The sequence below is a fragment of the Phoca vitulina genome, unplaced genomic scaffold, assembly GCF_004348235.1.
Source record: "Phoca vitulina isolate PV1807 unplaced genomic scaffold, GSC_HSeal_1.0 scaffold56, whole genome shotgun sequence".
NCBI classification, from domain to species: domain Eukaryota; kingdom Metazoa; phylum Chordata; class Mammalia; order Carnivora; family Phocidae; genus Phoca; species Phoca vitulina.
Genome location: NW_022589759.1, coordinates 418,375 through 440,117, shown reverse-complemented (window position 1 = coordinate 440,117; position 21,743 = coordinate 418,375). Strand labels below are relative to the sequence as shown.

Below are 21,743 nucleotides of genomic sequence, written 5' to 3'. Positions count from 1 at the left end.
TGCTGGAGGGCTGAGCACCCGTCATCAGGACACTGAGCTTAAAAACTGTCCCCACACTCTCCTAGTTTCAGCACTGAGGCAGGGGAAGGGTTCACACATGGAGTTACTCTTATAATACCTAAGGAATAATGGTGGAGAGTGCAGGCCCAGAAACCAGTCAGACCAGCTCTGAGACGGTGCCATCACTTCTCAGCCGGGCTGCTCTTAATTTTTGAGTCTGTTTCCTCATCCGTAAGATAGACATGAAGGTACTTCAGATTTGTGAATATAGGGTATCTGATATGGGGGCACGCGGGTGGCTCAGTCTGCTAATGGCCTGCCTTCGGTTCCGTCCTGATCTCAGGGTCCTGGGATCGAGCCTGGGGGAGTCAGCTTCTCCCTCTCTCCCCACCACCCCCCTGCTCATGCTCTCTCTCAAATAAATAAAATCTTGAAAAGAGAGAGAGTGACCGATACGGACCAGGCCCCAGTTAGCACAGGACCGCTTGCAGGGGCTGGCGGACGACGGAGAGGACACGTTCCCACCTGGATCCACCTAGCCTGATTTTTCTACTGAACGAGCCGAAAGCTGCCGCGGTCAGCAGTGTCAGAGCTGAGCGCTCAAGCGCTCGGATGGAGGCGGCCCGGGGCGCAGGGACTGTCTCCCGCCACGACCCCGATGAGCGGCGCTGGGGACGACTTCTGACACCGTCGGGCCCACAGAAAATAACCAGGCGAGATGTTCAACTCTCCGAAACGAAACACCCGCACGATGAGGCTTCGGCCTGCGCCACGGCGCCCGGCCACCCTCGCTCCTCGGAAGCATGAACCAAGGGCAAGACCCTGCGGCCAGGGCCCCGGCGGGGCTGGGGGTGGGGGTCCGGGTCCCCGCTCTCCCGGCACGGCTCCCTCGGGCTCTCGCGCTCCGCCCCGCAACCCCGCGACCGGGCGGCCCTCGCCAGCAGCGACGCCCCCGAACGGCGCGGCCGCAGCACGCAGTCCGGCGCGGAGTCCCGGTTCCCTCCCTCCCGGGCTCCACTCGCGGCGCTGCGCCCCGGGTGGCACGTAATCAACCGCTAGGGAACGCCGGGACGGTCGGGGTGCAGCGGGCGCGGGGAACCAGCTCGGCCAGCCTCGACCGCGCAGGCGCCCCCCGGGCCGTCCGACCGCGCAGGCGCCGCTTCCGGGCCAACATGGCGGCCGCACTGCTGCTGCTGCGCGCCCTCCGCCCGGGCCCGGCCGCGGGGTCTGGGCCACTGCAGAGCCCCTGCTCGGGCTGGAGCCTAGGCCTCTCCTTCGGGGCCGGAAGGAGGTGCCGGCACTTCGTCCACAGGCCTGCGATCCGGCTCCTGGGGGCCGGAGCCCACGCCAAGCAGGTACCCGCCGACCCCGCGCCGGGCCCCGCCCATTCCAGCCCCTGACCCGCTGCCGCCCCCGCTTCCACCTCCCCACCCCTCGGCCGGCCCCGCCCATCCCCTGGCGGGCCCCGCCCATTTCTCCCCGACCCCGCCCCATCCCCGGGCCCCTAACCCCGGCAGACCCTGAGCGAGAGAGGCGCGGTCGGGTGCGGGGACCCCCGGTCGTGCGGAGAGCCGCCCGGGCAGCCCCGGAGGAGACTCCTCATAGGTCCCAGCCTGCATTTTTCCAGCCCTTTTTTGGTGTATTGATATTTTCTGCCTTGTGGTTTCCTTCCTGGCGTCTTGGGTGCCTGACCCAGTCGGTGGAGCATGCGACGGGATCCTGGGTTGTGAGTTCGAGCCCCACCCATGTGGGCTGTAGCGCTTACTTAAAAATAAAATCTTTAAAAAAACATTTTAAGGGCCGCCTGGGTGGGTCTTATCCCGGGGTCCTGGGATCGAGCCCCGAGTCGGGCTCCCTGCTCAGTGGGGAGCCTGCTTCTCCCTCTGCTTCTCCCGGGTGGCTCTCGGTCGGTGAAGCGTCTGTCTTCGGCTCAGGTCGTGATCCCGGGGTCCTGGAATCGAGCCCCGAGTCGGGCTCCCTGCTCAGTGGGGAGTCTGCTTCTCTCTCTCCCTCTCCCCCTGCTTGTGCTCTCTCTCTCTCTCAAATAACTAAATAAAAATCTTTAAAAAAAGTTTTATATTTTTAGAAGATTTTATTATTTTTTTTATTTATTTGAGAAAGAGCGAGATATCACAGAGGCAGAGAGAGAAGCTGACCTGCAGCTGAGCAGGGAGCCGGATGCGGGACTGATCCCAGGAGCCCGGGATCATGACCTGATCCGAAGGCAGACGCTTCACCGACTGAGCCACCCAGGTGCTCCCCGCAAAACAGTTTTAAAAATTGAACCCACTAAGAGTTTCATGGAGAACTGTTTCACAATTGGCTCACGTGGATCAGACCTCATGAAGATGAGTCCCCATGGTCCTTGGCCGTTGCTCCAAGGGGGGTGACGGTTTTGTGTGAGCTATCATATAGCTGTATCCTACCTGTGTCCCGTAGCTTCACGCGTTACGGACCTGAATTGACTGAGCACTGTCCAGTGAGGGTGCGCTCCGGGCTCTAGCTCAGGTTAACTATCCAGAAGACAAAGACCCCAAATCCTGCTGCCGTTTTGGCTGGGGCTCAACACGCACATTTTAGGTCATAATTTGTTATTGTTGTTCTATTTCACCATAACTTGAGGACCGGTCTGAATTATAATCCTGGCCGTCCTCTGTATTTTTTGTTTCTTTTCAGAGTTTGCAGCTGTGCCTGCCGACCCCAACCGCTGAAGTGTTCAGTGGATTGTTGTGGAAACAGCATCTAGTCCAGAATCCAGTCAGACTCTGGAAACTCTTAGGTGTGTATCTTGTGAAACACAGGTAGTAGGCACATCCTGTGACATTTGTAAATAAATCAGGATAAAGCTGCTGGTTTGACACTGACAGTGAAAGGAAATCACTCAGAGGACTTTGGCTTCTGTTTATTGTGAGCCCTTAGATGCTCTCAAGTGCAGTTTATGGACAGATAGACTGAATAAGGTCTGAACAGGCCGCGTGTGCTTACCTGAGTCGTCCCCCTCCCCTTTTTAAAAAAATCTGACGTATGGCAGTAATTGGGCTGCTTACAAGGTTTTCCATATTCTCCCGCCAGCTGCAAGAACATCTAGTAAGGATCTTCAGAGTGGCTCTGTATGTTTTATATCCAGAAGGTAACTACAAACAGCCTACAAGTAATTTATGTTTAACAATGGTTTTATCATTCGGTGAGACACCGTGACATCCTCAAGAGGGATCTTAGGTCAAAGGACTTAGGACCTCCAGGATTGACAATGTGATCTTACGTCCCCCCTCTATCCAGTTGGAACTGGGAAAAGTGGAATCTCCCAACTCCTAAAGGACATTGCGTGGCTTGGTGCCCACATGTGGTCAGCCGCGCGCTCACCTCCTGTGTGTGTTTCCCCACCTAAGTGTACGCACGCGCCCGGTGGCACATGCCTCACTCTCCAGACAGCCTGATCCCCTGTGCAGGAGCCATCAGTGTAGTCTCACTGGTGGTTCTGTTAACCTTGTGAAGAGAGGTATAGCTGTCATGGATGGTGAGACTCTCTTTCCTCTCCTTTTAAACTTAGTTCAGTTAGACAGTGGACGAGACCCGTGCCTTGGTGGGAGGAGTGTTGTGTCTTGGTGGTGGTGGCCACTGGCTTGCCGTGGACGCACGTGTCAGAGCCACCGTGTTGCTCGTTAGTTTAAATTAGCTGAGAGCGACTGTGGTTATGGAAGGGGTTGGTCTCCAACAGGCTCAGGAGACTTTCTCAGGACACACGCATAAGGAAGTTTTACTCCCTTGCATTGCTGATTTGAATTACAAAGATACTCCATAAGTTGAAATAGTTTATTATTCTATAATTAGCAGCTACTATACTAAGAACAATCATCCCAAACTTCTAAATCTTACAAATGTAGGTTTCAGATGGCTTCTGTTTTGGTTTGGTTACTGAAGAACATACTCTTCTGAGCGCTTCTCTGTAGGGGCAAATCTTGTTAAACACGTTCCCTATTCCTTGCAGGTGGCAGTTACTATTTTAACACCTCCAGGATGAAGCAGAAGACTAAGGACAATGATAAATCTAAGGGGAGGACCCCTGAAGATGATGAAGGTATATCTATTTGACTTTCTTAAATAATGGCTACTTTGGTTGTCTGCACATGTGTGTTCTGGTCTCAGCAACAGGAAACCTATCTTAAAAGTAGCATGAGCCCGCGCAGCTCAGTTGGTTAAGTGTCCAGCTCTTGGTTTCGGCTCAGGTCATGAAATCGAGCCCCGCATCGGGCTCCACACTCAGCAGGGAGTCTACTTGAGATTCTCTCTCCCTCTGTGCCCCCACTCTCTCAAATAAAATAAATAAGTCTTTAAAAAAAAAAAAGAAAGAAAAGTTAAAAACAAATGTAGGGTGCACCTAGGCCCCTGTGTCTCCTTTACTGTGAGCACACCTACCCCCAGTCTTTAATGTGATTACTGGATCTTTTCCTTGCCTGTCCTTTAGAGGTGCTTCCATCAGCACATAGGTCCCTTGTCCTGTCCAGACATCTGAAGGTAGTCAGAATTATAGTCCTCTGCGTGCAAAGGGTGAACCTCTGATCTGCCTTGAACTCAAGTATTCTGGGGTGGGGAGGAAGGCACTTGGTCAGACCCACCCCACACAGGCTCCTGATGATGTGTAGACTTGAGAAGCAGCCCCCAGAGGAGAGGTTGGTACGGTGCGTGGCCTCGAGGAAGGAGTGGGACACATCGCTGTCCTGTGTGATTGACCACTGTGTACCCCAGTTCACAACAACCTCACTTGCAAATCTTGAGTCTCATCTGTAGAATTAGGACTCTGATCAAGCAGAGGGTGAGGGCAATAAAAAGGTTAGTTTAAACTGAATTGACTCTAAGGTAAAAGCTGGCTGCTTGGAGCTAATGACAATGGAAATTGCTAACCCACTGCAACAGCTGGAGTGTGCTCAGCACTGTACTAAGTGATTCATATGTCTTCTCCGTTAATTCTGTCCTCATAATTACCATTACGGTCCCCTGTCTTGTGAGGATTCTCCGGAAGGGCACACAGGTAGAGAAATGGTTGTCTTGTCAAGGAACTGCCTCGAACTTAGGTGCTGATTTTGTTGTCCTTTACTTATTTTATTTTATTTTTATTTATTTATTATTTATTTGAGAGAGAGCACGACCATGGGGGCGGGGCTGGGGGAGGAGGGGCAGGGGGAGAGGGAAAAGCAGACTCCATGCTGAGCAGGGAGCCTGACAACGTGGGACTCGATCCCAGGACCCCAGGATCATGACCCTGAGCCAAAGGCAGACACTTAACCAACTGAGCCACCGAGGCACCCCTATTTTTTATTATTATTTTTAAAGTAATTTCTCTGCCCAACGTGGGGCTCGAACTCACAACCCCGAGAGTCGCACACTGCACCGACTGATCCAGCCAGGTGCCCCCAGCTTCAGGCTCTTTTGGAATAGGTCTTAACTGGAAACCAGTAGCCATTGCTTGGGTTCGGTTTAGTTATTCCTGGTTTCAGGCTTCATGGGGCATCCCTTCGGGCAGTCATTTCTTTTGCTGACAGAGCTCCTGGGGAACTTGGCTCTTCCTCAGAAGGCTTCTGAGTTAAAAGGTTTTCAGGGGTGGAGGATGAGGATTTGGTTCATCAGAAAATCTACAGGATTTTGAAAAATATCAGTGAGGCTGATAGTGGCAGATACTAAGATGTTTTTCTCCCCAAAAATTAACGGGTTGGTCCAGTAATAGGTAGGAAGCGTAATGGAACTGAACAGGACACCCAGAGGCAGAGTCTGGTTTATCTCAGAATTCATACGGAGCTGCGGTGGCATTTCACGCAGTAGCAGAAGGGAGGCTTGTGTACGAAACGGTGTGGAAGAGTTGCTATTACTTGGAGAGAGACTGTTTCATGTGTTCCAAAATAAATCCTGCATGGATGAAGTCATTAAATCTAAAAAGCCAAGTATGAAAGAATCAGGAAGAACCTCGGGGGAAAATTTCCTATCTCAAAATTGTAACTGAAGACAGTGGTAACGATAAAGAAGGGTTTCCGGTGAAGGGAGAGGTGGTGGGCGGCGCGCTGGTGGCCTGCCTTGCGCGCCGGGTCACAGCCAGTGTGGCGCAAGGGACAGCAGAGGCAGAAGTAGGAGTCTCCCCACTTCTGTCCTGTGCTCTGTCCAGCAGCCGCGTGCGTCCAGGGTGTCTGCAGCCTCCGCCCTCTTCGTGCGATTGCTTTGTAGTTGGTAGTCTGAGTTACTTGAGAAGATGGGACGAAGCTCGTGTCTGCTGAATTTTCATGAGAGGGTAACGACTTGCTTGACCAGAGGGTTTTCCTCTCTGTGAGAACCTGCCGTGGCTCTCCCTGGTTCTGCTGCGCGCTGGTGAGGGTCTGGCTCGCCGGGAGCGCCCACGCCCTGACTGCATGCAGCGGGCACAGCCCGGGTCTCGCCCGCAGGGTCTCACCCGCAGGGTCTCGCCCGCAGGGCTGGCAGCAGTCTTGAATGAAGAGCCAGTCCCGGAAGCTTGCGTGCCACGTGGTTCCCATTTAGAGCCCATTCTCCACAGACACGGGCATAGGGGTGGCGAACAGTGTTGGCAGGGCCTAGGAGCCGGGCAGCCCCCGCGGGGACGAAGTCCTGTGTGTCTTCACCAGCGGAAAAGTGCACGAAACTAAGACACAAGAGCACGTGTCAGCGGGGGCGGTCTGAATAAGGCCGGGGGGCTGCGTTGCTGTCCGGTTTTGTAAAAAGTTACTGTTGGAAGCAACTGGCCAGAGAATAGTTTTGTGTTACTACCTAGGATTACACGTGAATCTACAGTATCACATAATAAAAGTGTAGCTAAAAAAGCAGTTGCTGGAGTCTCCAGACCACTTTGGTGCTAGTGCTTCTTGTCCCTGAGGTTGAGGATGCACCATGAGTGTTCTCTGGAGTTGCTGTCTCCATCTGGGGCGGGCCCAGCGCCAGCTGACGGTTGGAAAGAACCGGACTGTCACTGCAAACCTCATAAGCTTCTCGCCACAGTGCCCGCGTTCAGGGTTAGTGGGAATAAGTTCTTCCAGAAGGACTTCCGGACAGAAAACCTGGGGCAGCTCTGGAAGCTGTCTCCCTGAAACTCTGCCGTGTTGGTCACTGACCCGTGTGTAGGTAGCCACCCCTCTGAACAGGGATTTTGGCACCAGAGTTTCTGGGGGGGGTCTGTCCAGTGGTGGACAGTCAGGTGGCCAGGAGGCAGCAGTGTTACCCGGGCTTAGCCCTCGGCTCTCTGTGAGCCTGTCGTTAGCGTCAGGAGCCAAAGTAGATGCGGGAGCTGCGGGGAGCACTGCGCCCGAGGGCAGCCTTCACAGATGCGGTGGGATGCAGCCGCAGGGAGGGGTGGCGGAGGAAGGGGTCCTTGAGGAACAGACTGATGAAAGGCCATTTTCCAGTTAGACTCTCAGGGTCAGATTTTATTTCATGTCTCAGACCTCACACATCTTACTTTCATGGAGCCAGTCCTCTGTCTCACACCCACACCTTCCCCTTTTGTCTTTCTCAGACCGGCCCTCGTAATTTCATACCTGACCAACGCTACAGATATGTGGGGTTTTCCTTTGTTTTCAAAAGATTTTATTTTTGGGGCACCTGGGTGTTAAGCGTCTGCCTTCAGCTCAGGTCATGGTCCCAGGGTCCTGGGATCGAGCCCCCGCATCGGGCTCCCTGCTCAGCGGGAAGCCTGCTTCTCCCTCTCCCACTCCCCCTGTTTGAGTTCCCTCTTTCGCTGTGTCTCTCTCTGTCAAATAAATAAAATCCTTAAAAAATAAAAATAAAAAAATAAAAGATTTTATTTTTAGTAACTGCTGCAAGCCTGGGATCAAGAGTTGCACACTCCGCTGACTGAGCCAACCAGGCGCCCCCAGAAATGTGTGTTTTACATTTGATGTCCTTGGGTTAAGTTTCAGAAGTACAGTTAGCGAGTTAAGGAAACACAGTGTTTTCTGTGGCTCTTGGGACACCCAGCCAGGTTGCTTTCAGGAGGGCTTCCTCCTGTGTACCCCTGGACAGCGTGTGCGGCACCAGCTCACCGCACCTCGTGGGCCTGGGCTAGTGCGAATGGACGAAGGGCGTGTTCGCACACCCTCCTTGCTGGATGGGTCCTGCCCGGTGGGACGTGCTGTATCTGTCTCCTTAGTGCCCGGGGAGGGAGGAGGACTCAGGGTGATTGTGGCTCAGAAGCAGAGTAGGAGATCTGTTGAGACGTGCAAACAATTTTCGCCTGACCTCCGTGATACATCCTGGAGCTTCAGAGCGATAACCGCTCTGGGTTGGGGCCTCCCTGTTCCTGCACCAGGAGATCCTCTCATAGTGGGGTCTGCGGCCTCCAGGCCTGGCCAGGCAGATCCTTCTCCCTGAAATAGGCCGACGGGGGCAGTTCCACGTGTGACAGGACACCTGGCTGGTTTTTACTTGAAAAGCGTTGGATTTGTGAAGAAAGAAGAGGTGTTTATTGGAGCCCAAATTAAAGCTGTCTTTTTATTGTTCAGAAATTCTTACAAAAATGTGTAAAGCTATTTGTTACTTAAAACCAAGCCATATCTGGGGCACCCAGCTGACTCCGTCGCTGGAATACGTGACTCTTGATCTCAGGGTTGTGGGTTCGAGCCCCACGTTGGGTATAGAGCTGACTTAAAGAAATGAAATCTTTTTTATTTTATTTTTTTTTTTTTTATTTTTATTTTTTTTTTTTTTAAAGATTTTATTTATTTATTTGAGAGAGAGAGAACACATGAGAGGGGATAGGGTCAGAGGACGAAGCAGACTCCCTGCCGAGCAGGGAGCCCGATGCGGGACTCGATCCCGGGACTCCAGGATCATGACCTGAGCCGAAGGCAGTGGCTTAACCAACTGAGCCACCCAGGCGCCCAAGAAATGAAATCTTTTTTAAAATAAATAAATAAATAAATGAAACCAAGCTGTATCTTTTAAAAATCGTAGACCTGCTTCGCATTCCGCAAGCAGACACGCATGAGTTACAGAGTTGCTGCGAGCCCTTCTCCAGGAGAGGTGTGCTGTGTGGCGGTCAGAGCAGTGAGGAAAGGCCATGTCGCCACGCGGCCTGGGCCCAAATTTGTACATCCTCCCAGTGGCTTGTGTGCCGCAGCCGCTGGCCAAGAGCGTGGGGGTGCATGCGCCATTTGAGGGTCTCCAGTCGGTCACACGAGCTTCTGCTGGTGGAGCGTCCGATTTGCCAAGTGTGATGACTGCCACCATTGTTAATGAGAACACAAGACTGGGGGCTAAATAGAAAATTAAATGAAATACATGGTTTCTAAATAATTACCTACTCACCTGAGAACATAAGGTGTTCTCACCTGGGTGGGTCAGTCGTTAAGCGTCTGCCTTCGGCTCAGGTCATGATCCCAGGGTCCTGGGATCGAGCCCCGCATTGGGCTCCCTGCTCGGCGGGAAGCCTGCTTCTCCCTCTCCCACTCCCCCTGCTTGTGTTCCTGCTCTTGCTCTCTCTCTCTCTCTCTCTGTCAAATAAAGAAATAAAATCTTCAAAAAAAAAAAAAATTTGCTTTCCAAGACAAGGGTACCTTTATTTTGTTGCCACTTGTGACTATAAGCTTTAAATATTAAATTTGTTATTACTGTCTATTCTCAGATAAGGTGACATCTGAAATGTGCTTTCATGTTTTCAGAATGATTGCTGACACAGCCTTCTCTGTAAGATTCATTTTGCGTTTTTTTTTTTAAGATTTTATTTATTAGAGAGAGAGAGCGTGAGAGGGGAGGGGCAGGCAGAGAGAGAAGCAGACTCCCCGCTGAGTGGGGAGCCCGATGCGGGGCTCGATCCCAGGACCCCGGGATCAGAACCTGAGCCGAAGGCAGACGCTCAATGACTGAGCCACCCAGGCACCCTCATTTTGTGTTTTTAAGCTGATTTAAGATGCCTTTCAGGGGCGCCTCCCACTCCCCCTGCTTGTGTGCTCGCTCACTCTCCCTCTCTCTGTCAAATAAATAAATTAAAAGTCTTAAAAAAAAAAAATGCCTTTCAGTTCCTCTAAACGGATGGCCAGAGAGGAGGGTTGTGTGTCTGTGGATGGTCCAAGCAGAGCAGAGGGAAGTGGGTGGACATGGAGGTCCAGCTGCGCTCTTGTCCCTGCAGAAAGGACCACACGTGCACGTGCAGCTTGGGCTGAGCCCCGTGCCTGTGCGGGGCCCTCCCTGCTCTCCCCCCGAGTGGATGCTGTGTCTGTGCAGGAGAAGTAAATGGTGGAAGCTTTGGTTGCTCAGATCGGTCGGGGCCATCTTGGGCAGGACTGGAGAAGGACGGTACATGCACTTCTCAAAAGGCATCATTAATGACGGGCCCGGTAAAGTCTGGATGGAGTGTCGGGAGGATGAGCCGTACCGCACAGGTGAGGGCCGCATCATAGTCCAGGCCTTCTGGTGTGGAAATGGAGGTGCCAGATGCTTCTAAGGACTGGCGGGTGGGCCAGCGAGGAGACACAGCATCATGGAAATGCGGTGTGGAGACTGCCCTTCGTCCCCAGCAGGGGAGGGGCTTATCTGACCGGCTGGTTTGGGAGGAAGACTGTGGCCTGGCCTTGGGTGGCTGTAAGCAGGACTCTCTCCCGTCTGTGCTGTGGGCCTGAGGGAGGCGACTCCTGCTGTCCTCCCGGTCCTCCCGGTGTGCTTACTCTTCCTTCCCGCCCGGAGCCTCCCCGTGGTGGCCGTGCTGGGAGCTGCTTCTTGCAGTTCCTTATGCTGTGTGCTAATGGCCTCCTGTGTCACCTCCCAGGTGTTCATGCGCCCCAAGGTCAGGGGCTGAGTCTTGTGTCTTTTCGTCCCCCAAGAACTGGGCACGATGCAGTCTGTATTCTAATAATGTGATTATTTATCTGATGGTTTGGATAAAGAGTTGGTTGCTGGGAACATTCTTGAATTAAGTGGTCCCCCCCCCAATATGTCCAGGATAGGCGGCTGTTGGGGAGGGGAGGGCAGATGGTGGTAAAAGGTGTCTCTTTGTTATCAGTGAGTTGCACGTGTGCCACACGCATCATGGGTGACCGTACGAGGTCAGGGGTCAAATGTGCCTCCGGGGGAGGGCTTACTGCGGAGATGCAGCACAGGCAGGTGCCGGGAAGCTTCTGACCGTAAAACTGGCTTTGTGCCCTGAGTAGACGCGACCTCGGTGAGTGCAGTGTTGGCGGCCTTGACCGGCGTGTGATGAGTATCTCTCCCGTGTCTGTCGCTCCCCCGGTCACCCTGCTTGCAGAGGAGAGGAGACGCAAGGAGAGAGAGGACCAGATGTACCGCGAGCGGCTGCGCACCTTGTTTGTCATCGCCGTGATCATGAGCCTGCTGAACGCGCTCAGCACCAGTGGGGGCAGCATTTCCTGGAGCGACTTTGTGCACGAGATGCTGGCCAAGGGCGAGGTGCAGCGCGTCCAAGTGGTGCCTGAGAGCGACGTGGTGGAGGTCTACCTGCACCCCGGGGCTGTGGTGTTCGGGCGGCCTGTGAGTGAGGGCGGGGCCCCTTTCCCTTCGTCCCCACTGCCCTGAGCCCAGCTTAATGTGCTTGAATCAGGGACAGGGGCTGGGGGGCCTGCGGCGGCAGCCCTGAGGTCCCGCCCTGTGGGTCTGGTCCTGGCTGCAAGTTAGCACCCAGGGCCGCTTGGGCAGCTGCTGGTGAGTCGAGGGAATTCCTGGGGGCCCCAGGGCAGGAAACTGTGTGCTCTGTGAGGGTGGCTGAGAGTTGGGGTCGGGCAAGGGCCTGCTCACCTCCCCACCTCAGGTGCCCCCAGGAGGGAGCCCAGCGCGCTCACCAGAGGAGGGGTCCGGAGGGTGGGATTTGGTCCCAGGGAGAGGGCTGGGCATTGGGGGTGGGAGGATGGGGGGGGTCCCAGAAGCTGACTCTGAATACCTGCTGTGGAAGGAATCACCATCCTCCCCACCCCGTAACCACAGCAGCGGCAGGCCCAGGAGAGGTAGTGACGCGAGAATATTTTCCAAAGCACTTCCCCTGATCCTGTTCCCTGGTCATCTCTAGACTGACGTTAAGAGCTGTTTTATTAGTATTTTATTTTATTTTATTATTATTTTTTTAAGTAGGCTCCACCAGCATGGAGTCCAATGCAGGGCTTGAACTCACGACCCTGAGTTCAAGACCTGAGCTGAGATCAAGAATCGGACGCTTAACCCACTGAGCCACCGAGGCGCCCCTTATTAGTACTTTTAATCCAGGGTCCCATCAAGGACCAGGAATTATATTTAGTTGTCATGTTTCTTTAGTCTCCTTTCCATTTTTTGTTAGAGGTTTGGGTGGTGGAGACACTGGGCCAGGTAAAATGCTGGGAGACAGGTGTCCAGTGTGGACACACTCTGCTCATGGGGAGCACAGGTGGACTCCTGGGCATAGCACTGGGCCCCTCACGATAACATCAGGGGTGCACCCCAGCCCCTGCCTGGGTTCTGGATTGGGCTGAGTGCCAAGCACTGTGTTTACAGCTGGTTGTTGGTTTACAAGAGCTTGTAATTTAGTTGGGGTGACAGGTTCCTCTTGGTCCTGCGTACCGTGTGAGCTGGGTGACCTTGCAGAAGCCCAGGCGGTCAGAGACGTGGGAGTTGAATTGGCGTCTGGAATCGCATTTTGCTTTTGGCTTCCGGCAGAGAAAGAAGGTCATTGCCACGTGTTTCCAGTCTGTTCACCTGGCTGGGCAGGTGTTTGAGTGACAGAGGCGTGCATGAAGTCCAGATCAGACATCCAGGGTCTGTTAGGTTAATCCAGCAACTGAGGCCCCTGGGCATTCCAACGCAGATGACAATCAGTGTGTCATGGCTGGTGGGTGCCCCCAGCTGCCTCTCCCATCTGGCCCTGTGACCCCGTGACATGCAGTCTGGCCAGCCGCTCATTCCACACAGAATCTTCTGAGCCTCTCAGCGCCAGGGGAGAGTCTGGTTGCTCCATGTAGATTCCACAGTGCGCTTAGAAGCTGTGCTTTGAACAGCTTCATTCTAGAAAGCATTTGGACCAGGCCCTTAGGAGAATGATATGGGACTGGCAGGATGCCGTCCAGGCCCGTGGAGATCAGGATGGCCCCTTGGTGGGTGGCTCAGGTCAGCTCACAGAGCAGGGATTTGGGGGCCCAGCGTGGACTTCTGGCTTGCTCTGGAGCCTCCTCTCAGGGAAGCCTGTACCCCTGGAGAACATTCCACCTGCGCACAATCCCTAGGCCTCTTCTCTACCCGGGAGGGGTTTACTGAGAAGAGAGAAATCCACTTAGCTGAGTTTCACATTCAGCCAGTGGTGAAGCACCAGACCTGTGTTCTTGCCTTAGTGAGTTGCCTGCATCCTGGCAAATAGCTCGTGTCTGTCGTCTCTGTGCTCTGCACGCACAGCTGAGGCTGGGTGGTGAGTTTGAAGCCTAAAGCACACCCTGTTTTCTTAAATGTTCCTGTTAGTGAAAACAGAGCAAGCACACGTACGGAAAGTTTGTTGGTAGTCGGGATCTGGACGTGGTCTCTGAATGGCAGGTGGAAGTTCAGCTTCTGGAGCACTGCGGGGTGTGGGTGCTGTGTCCGCGGCTGTCCTCAGCCCGCGTGTCACCTGCACCGCGTCTGCTCTCTGCCCCCAGCGGCTGGCCTTGATGTACCGGATGCAGGTGGCAAACATCGACAGGTTTGAGGAGAAGCTCCGAGCTGCTGAAGACGCCCTGAATATTGAAGGCAAGGACAGGATCCCGGTTTCCTATAAGCGGACAGGATTCTTTGGAAAGTATGTTGGTCATTTTTTGGCTCCTGAACTAAACCAGGCTTGGCTTTGTAATGTGATAACAAACCACCAACATCTCACATTGGCCTTGCCTCCAGTAAAGCTGCCCCCGTGTGGGAGGGTAAGTAGGAGTGTGAGCTGGTGACCACGCGTGGGGACGGGCATCGTGGGCCTGTTGGAGCATCTTTCACTTTCCTTAGTTGTTGGTTCAGTACATTGTGGGGCTGCCGTCTTGTACAAATGGGAAAATGGAACAGAAAGGGCAGAAGCAGGGACGTCCAGTAGAAGTTCTTGCTTCCTTGTGGCAGGTGGAAATGGGGCCCCTGTGGGACCTGCATCTCCTTAGCGGGAGCACATTAACTCGCAGAGTCCTGGGGGGCTTCATGGCATGCACGTGTGCGGAGAGGTTCACTCATGGACACATGCCCACACTGAGAAGACGCAGGATGCCAGTGACGGCAGGCACTCCTGAGAGGTGGCCGTTCTCTCTTGAGGGTGCAGGGCCTGCAAGGCCGAGGGGCCGTCGGCAATGGCGGGAGGTATGGCTGGAGCCCTGGGGTTTACTCTGTACCGCTCTGCTCCCTTGCTGAGCGGGGAGCCCGACGCGGGGCTCCATCCCAGGGCCCTGGGATCATGACCTGAGCCGAAGGCAGATGCCTAACGACTGAGCCACCCAGGTGCCCCTGATGGCCTACTTTTGAAAACAAAATCTATCACACATGAAAATCTGTTCTTTCGGGCATTATCAAGAGGCTCTCGATGACCCGGTCAGTGCGCGGTGTCCGCGTTCTGGCTTCGCCCTGTGGTGAGCTGCTGTATTGGGCCTTTACACGCTCCGTGGGACAGCCTGGGGAAGGTCACAGGACAAGAGGTGGACGAGGAAACCCATTTCCACAACCATCCGCTCTGCACACTGGGCTCAGAGTGGGGGTTGCTCTTGTCATCTATGAAGGGTCCGTGGCCCCTGACGTGAGGCGTGTGCGCGCTGCCTGCCCGTAACTGCCCCTCTCTCCTGCTAGTGCCCTCTACGCCTTGGGGATGACCGCAGTGGGCCTGGCCATCCTGTGGTACGTGTTCCGTCTGGCTGGAATGACGGGAAGGGAAGGAGGACTCAGTGCTTTTGTAAGTTATGAACATCCCATCTCATTGAACCCGTGGTCTAGGGTTTGTGCTCGTGCTCGTGGAACACGCTTCACGTAAATCACAGTGAACGTTCACCTGTCACAGAGGCCAGCCTGGAGTCGTGGCCCAGGCGGCTCCTCTTTCTTTCTGCTTGGCCCCTATCCCCCAACTCTCTCCCTGACTCGTGGGGCAGCTGAGCCAAGCAGGTGTGTAGGCCAATTTATTCTGCAGTTTTCAGGAGCTGGGCATGACTTATTTTTTTGTTTCTCCTACTAGCTAAGACACTGAGAAATTTTTAAAGGTTGTCTTTATGTTTTTATTTTATTTTTATTTTTTTTAAAGATTTTATTTTTTTTAAGTAATTTCTGCACGCAATGGAGGGCTTGAACTCAAGACCCCAAGATCAAGCGTCACATGCTTTGCCGACTGAGGCAGCCAGGTGCCCCAAACCTTAATACACTTTAAAAGCATTCTCCTGGGGCGCCTGGCTGCCTCAGTCAAAGGAACACACAGTGCTTGATTTCAGGGTCTTGAGTTTGGGCCCCGAGTTGGATGTAAAGATTACTTAAAAAAAAAAAAAAATTCTCCTGTTGTGGTGACCTTCATTGTAACATGAACTTTCCCTCCCTGGCAGGTTGCATATGGCCAGTTAGCCCATCAGCAGAGGAGCTGGGGAGGGGCCCAGGGCCTGCTTGGAGCAGGTCTGCAGAGGGTACCTTCTGGTCACCTCCCTGGGAACCAAGACAGATTTCCACTGAGACCAGGAACGTGTTCCTGTCTGTAGCTAAAGATTCACACCCTTTTAATGGTGTCTCATTATGGGGCTATGTTGTTTTACTCAGCCAGTTTCACCAGTCTTGCATATTTGGGGCCGTTTATTTATTTATTTAAAAAAAATGTTTTTAAAAATTTTATTTAATTATTTGACAGAGAGTGAGCACAAGGAGGGGGAGCTGTAGGCTCCCCACTGAGCAGGGAGCCCTATTCGGGGCTTGATCCCAGGACTCTGAGGTTATGACCTGAGCCGAAGGCAGACGCTTCACCGACTGAACCACCAGGAGCCCCTATAGTCACTTTTTTTTTTTAAGATTTTATTTTGAGAGAGACACAGAGCATGAGCTGAGGGAGAGGCAGAAGCAGACTCCCCGCTGAACGGGGAGCCTGATGTGGGACTTGATCCTGGGACCCTCCCTGAGATCACGACCTCAGCCGAAGGCAGACGCTTAACCAGCTGAGCCACCCTGGCGTCTCAGGGGCTGTTTATTTTCCCTGCGGTGTTTAGATAGTACTGTGACAACCCTAATGCATGTGTGTCTTTGGAGTCTGCCTGGTGTGCCTCCTGAGGCCGACTTTAGCTCAAGTTTACACCCCTCACCGAGAGCTTTATCTTGCCTGGTTGCTCTCCAGAAATTTACCAGCTAACATTTCTACCAAACCTTCCTAGAGCTGAGTGTTACTACATTACCTTTATAATCAGAGAGTTCCACACTAGTAGGAAAAATCATACGGAAAAATATAGTTTATGTGCAATAGATATTAAATTACCTCGTTTGGGTGGGGGGTGGTTTATGTTGGTTTTTTTTAAAGGCAAATTGCTAGACGCTAGATGAATTTCTTACTGTTAGCGATGCACAATAAACATTTCCCCTTGGCTGCCTGGAAGGTGACTTTGGGTCCCATCTGTTTGAACATGTGGAGAGGGTGTGGGAGATGAGAGCTGGGCCGAGGGGACCTGGGGCCCCTGGGACACGAAGCCCCCTTGCGCTTGCAGACCCAGCCTGCAGGTGCTAATCTTCCCTGTTGTGCTAGGAGTCACAGCACCGTGCCCTTTGTTTTTTCTGCCCAGAATCAGCTTAAAATGGCCCGTTTCACAATTGTGGATGGCAAGATGGGGAAAGGAGTCAGCTTCAAAGACGTAGCAGGAATGCACGAAGCCAAACTGGAAGTCAAAGAGTTTGTGGATTATCTGAAGGTGGGTGTGCGAGCCGAGCAGGAGGCAGGACACGAGCGCCCTCCTTGAGGGAGGGACTGCCCCAGTCAGGCAAGTGCCGTACCCGCTAAACCAGCAGGGCAGGCTGAGTGCACAGCCCTGAGCCAGTGGTGGGGCCGAAAGCCCGCTGCTGACCGTACCCCGGGCCATCTGGGACACCTGGTCACTGCCGGAGCTCTCTGCTTTTCCCAAACCACATGAACCACAGCTGATTCGTGACAGTGCAGGAGCTGATCTCCACGTGAGTCCTCTTTTGGAAATTCTCTGTCAAACACCTGTGACTAGTGTGCTATGATCTGTTGCTTTTCCAGAGCCCTGAGCGCTTCCTTCAGCTTGGCGCCAAAGTCCCAAAAGGTGCACTATTGCTCGGGCCCCCCGGCTGTGGGAAGACACTTTTGGCCAAGGCGGTGGCAACAGAGGCCCAGGTGCCATTCTTGGCGATGGCCGGTCCGGAGTTCGTGGAGGTCATTGGAGGTTGGTATTTCCTGGGGGGCTGTGGACAAGTTTGCCCAACCATCTGTGCAGGGCCCTTCCTCAGGTGGCCGGATAGACGGGGACCTGGGGGGACAGGGAAGGACACGTGAAACCGTGTTACTGGCCATGTTTATGGAGGGAACTGGGTAGTGATGTTCTTTTGAAGCTGCTTCCATGTGTGGCCTGGGGAGTCCAGGAGGGTGAGCGTCCACCAGGGTGACTCTGTGAGACCTCGGCATCCTCAGTGGGCAGCTCTGGTCCCCGGCACAAGAGTTGGGCTCATCTCCCATTATCTGTCCAACTCCTAGTCCTCTGTGTCACCTCAGGCCTTGGCGCTGCCCGCGTGCGGAGCCTCTTCAAGGAAGCCCGGGCCCGGGCTCCCTGCATCGTCTACATTGACGAGATCGACGCTGTGGGCAAGAAGCGCTCCACCACCATGTCTGGCTTCTCCAACACGGAGGAAGAGCAGACGCTCAACCAGCTTCTGGTGGAAATGGACGGTGGGTGCCCCACACCCCCAGTCTGCTCCTGGGCGGGGAAGGGTTTCTTCTTGAGATCCACTTTCTGGATAGACCGTGTGGCTGATGTGTGTTGTTCCGGAACCTTGCCCTGATGCTCGCTGGCATTTCATTTTCCTGCAGTGACTGGTCTGCGTTTCTGCACCATAGCACCTGCCACAGGTGTGAGTGTGCCCAGACTCCCCAGCAGGTAGCAACGAGACAAAGCCAGTTGCAGAGGTACTTGTCACCTTGAGCCACTCAAGAAACACAGGTTTTAATTGTAAAGAGTCAAGGTAATAGTAGAAAAGATGGAAAAAAACCTGGGAGCACAAAGGGCAGGGCAGGTCATGACACTGTTCCCAGTCTTGGGTAAACCCAGGGGATTGTGCTGTCTCTGCCGCCCAGTGCAGTAAAGGGACTCGGGGCGCCTGGCTGCCTCCGTCGGGGGAGCATGCGGCTCGTGATCTCAGGGTTGTGAGTGACATGGAATGGTTTTTTTCTTTTTTTAAGATTTTATTTATTTTAGAGAGCTAGAGAGCATGAATGGGGGTGGGGGGGAGTGAGAGAGAATCTCCAGCAGACTCCAAGCTGGGGGCGGAGCCCGATGTGGGGCTTGATCTCACGACCCTGAGATCACGACCTGAGCTGAAACCAAGAGTCGGACGCTCAACCGACTGAGCCAGCCAGGTGCCCGTTAACATACGTCACATTTACCATTTTAACCACTTACAAGTGTCCACTTCTGTGATGTTAAGTACGTTCTCATTGTGCATCCACCACCACTGTCCGTCTCTAGAACCTTCTCTTCCATGACTGGAACTCTGTCCCCTTTAAACACTGACTCCCCGGCCCCTGGCAGCCCTGCTGTCTCCACGGGCCTGTCATGGCGAACAGCGTGGGCGCCCCTCAGCCCTGGTGCTGGGGTTTGCATTGGCGTGGCTGTGGGCGGCCAGGCGAGGCCTTTCCTCAGACGCTGGTGTGCAGTCAGATGCACTGATGGATTCTGTGAGCCCTGCAAGCTCCACAGATGAAAACCCAAAGCGTCCTGTCTAACCAGTCTGCGGTAAAGGCTGTGCTGTTAGGCCGTGAGGAGAACAGCGAGCGTCGGCAGCTGCCCCGCAGACCCTTGCGTCCCATCTCTGACCCTGCTGCCTGGCACCATTTGCTCCAGGACTGTTCTCAAGAGCACGTTTCCAGGGAAGGAAGCTTCCACGGACTCCATGTCCTTAGAAACGTGAGTAGAGTGAGGCCCCGGTTCTGAACGCAGCTGTCGAGAAACCGTCACAGAGGGGCCTCCAGGAGGGCCTTCCAGGCCAGACGGCAGGGAGCCCCCAGCCCCTCACGCCGCTCCTGAGGGCAGGCGGTGTGCCGTTGTTGCATGGTTTTGCCGTTACCCTCGGGAGTCTCCGACGTCCAAGAAACCACACTCAGTGCTCCTTCTTTGAACGGCCTTCCACGACCCCTTAATGCTGTGCCACCTTTGCTCAGTGTGGCTCTAGTGATCTTGGGGTCCTGCAGAGATCCGGAAGATCCCCTCGGGTTCTGGTCACGAGGTCTCGCGGCTGGGCCTGTGGGTGCCTGAGCCTGAGGTCCGTCCGCCCGCTGAGACCCGGGACCATGTGTTTGATGAGCCTCTGCTATCAGAAGTACCAGATTTTAATGATGGCGTCTGGTTGTCTCTTTAAAAGGATGGCCAGCCTCTGCGCTATGGAGGGGAGAAGGGAGAGCAGGCTATCAGAAGTCCTCAGATGACTCACTGGCTGTCCAGGCTTCAAGCGTCCTCAAGTTCATGTCTGTCCTTCGGCTCCTGCAGACGGCAGTTTGTGCGCGAGCTTTCAGGCTCCTGGACCGGAGGGATGCCGTGGGGTTCACGATGGCCCCGTTCGTTCATCCGAGCTCTGGGTTTTTGACGCCGTCTGTGTGTGACCTCACCTGCAACTCTGTGGCCTTCTCTGTGCGACCATGTGTCACTCCAGGTGATGTGAAGGCACTCGAGGAGACCCCACACGACTCCCTCTCTGAACGCGGAGGCCATGGGAAGTAGCGTCTCTCCTGCTTATGTTGGTTGTTTGCACTTGAAGACTGAGCCCACCAGGAAGCATTTACTAAATGGTATCTTCCTCTGAGCCAAAGCACTCTGTGCTGCCATGAATGGGGTGCTTCCGCCCCAGCACTTGCTTCTGCCCCTGACCCCCAGGCCCCCAGACTGAAGGCCCTTGTTGGGCTGGGCCTGCAGAGAACAGGTCCTTTGTGTGCGGACACAGCCGGGCATTCTCAGCCCTTCAGATGCATCTGAGGAGTCTCTGTTAGTCCTTGGGGAAGGGCAGTGCCGCTTCATTGAAGTGCGGGGCACGGAGCAGACGCTGTGCCAGTCGTGGGAAAAGCTCACTGGAAAGAGAAACCCCCGCTTGCGGGTCAGGACGAGGCTGCACTACAAGACGGCCAGGCCACATGGGATGGGCACCTGTGCAGAGCGCTGGGGTCCCGCCAGGCCACTTACCGGTGGACAGTCACCTTTCTACATCTTTCATAGCACCAAGTGCCCCTTGCGGTGGATGCCTTCACCTGAGCCTCTGTGTTAGCAAGAGCCTGTGGGGTCATGAGCTCCGGCCTCACACGGAGTCATTAGAAAGTCCTAGCTCCCGTCCACGTGGCCTTTTCCATTTTAATCTGTGATCTGTTTTAAGTTACTTTTGTAAAGACGGGAGGGTTTGATCATGGCTCCTTTTTATGCCTGTGGATGTCCAGGTCTCCAGCTCCGTTTGTTGAAAAGGCTGTTGCTTCCTCCACTGAATGGCTTTTGGGCCTCTGCCAGCGCTTGGCTGGGCGTGTCTGAGAGTCTCTGGGCCCCCAGTGTGCCGCGCTGGCCGACGAGTCTGCCCCTCCGCCACAGCACTCAGCCCTCCTCAGGCAGCAGTCTTGGAGGAAGGTGGGCTGGCTCCTTGCGCTTGGTTCCCTCAGCTGAAACTCTTGCGGTGGTTGTGCTTTGCTTTCTCCTATAATTTTAGAACAAGCTTGTCCACATTTCCCAAAAGATATTGCTGAGTTTTTGAAAGGAACACACACATCACAGGAGAGCCAGGAGGAAGCATGGTGGCAGCGCCAGATGCTGGTGAGTGCTCAGAGAGGTCGGACCCAGGTCCCCGTGTGAACCTCGATGAGCCTAATTTCAATAAAGCAGCCAGGGAGGCGTGAGCAGACACGCTGCTGGTGGGAGTGTCCAGTGGGGCAGCCTCTCTGGGAGACAAAACCACACACACACACCTCCTGTCTGACCCAGCTCTAGCACTCCTGCGTGCTTATCCTAGAGAAAAGTTTACCCAAGACCTTCCCTTACCTGTGGGAGCTGAAGACTGGAAGCAGCCCGCATGTCCACCAGCGCATGCAGCTTCTAAACTCGGTGTTTCCTTGTCCGGGAAAGAAACGAACTTCTCACACTGAACTGTCTGGATGGGTCTCGGGATCGTGGCTCCATGTCGTACAGTGCCATTCACATGAGATCATCAGAGACGGAGAGTGGACCGCTGTTCTCCCATAGTCGTTTTCGGCGTCGGTGACTCAGCCTTGGCCTGGGAAGGAGGTCATTTCGGAAGTCTGAGCAGGGAGTCCCAGCAGGTCCCCCGACCAGGGCTCTGGCTCCCCACCTTGTCCGAGGAGTGGAGCTGCGTCTGTCCCAGGGCCCTCTCTCCAGTCAGCCCTCCTGTGTCAGAGTGACGTCTCCTAAAACCACGGTGCAGGCAAATGCAGCACAGGGTCAGAAGTGTTGCCCCTGCTGGGTGGGGCCTGCTTTTGCTTCCGGGTTACTTCAGAAGTCACGGTTATCACGAGCCATAGTCTCCGCTCGACACAGGAATGGGACCGGACCCATCACGGTGTCCTGGCTTATCGCATTCCAGCAAGAACACACACGCACAGGAGTGTTCCAAGG

At 54.3% G+C, this 21,743-nt stretch overlaps 1 protein-coding gene across 1 annotated transcript in view; it reads left to right on the top strand.

The window, feature by feature from the left end:
• The first annotated feature begins 1,154 nt into the window (after positions 1-1,154).
• The window catches only part of SPG7 (SPG7 matrix AAA peptidase subunit, paraplegin), a 31,404-nt gene continuing 10,815 nt past the window's right edge, over positions 1,155-21,743 (top strand). Inside the window, exons 1-9 of the mRNA XM_032389832.1 lie at positions 1,155-1,355; positions 2,677-2,779; positions 3,989-4,078; positions 11,234-11,475; positions 13,593-13,732; positions 14,749-14,851; positions 16,698-16,823; positions 17,153-17,315; positions 17,642-17,815. Coding sequence (XP_032245723.1) covers positions 1,173-1,355; positions 2,677-2,779; positions 3,989-4,078; positions 11,234-11,475; positions 13,593-13,732; positions 14,749-14,851; positions 16,698-16,823; positions 17,153-17,315; positions 17,642-17,815 — 1,324 coding nt within the window. The 5' untranslated portion in view covers positions 1,155-1,172. The remainder of the gene's footprint in view (positions 1,356-2,676; positions 2,780-3,988; positions 4,079-11,233; positions 11,476-13,592; positions 13,733-14,748; positions 14,852-16,697; positions 16,824-17,152; positions 17,316-17,641; positions 17,816-21,743) is intronic.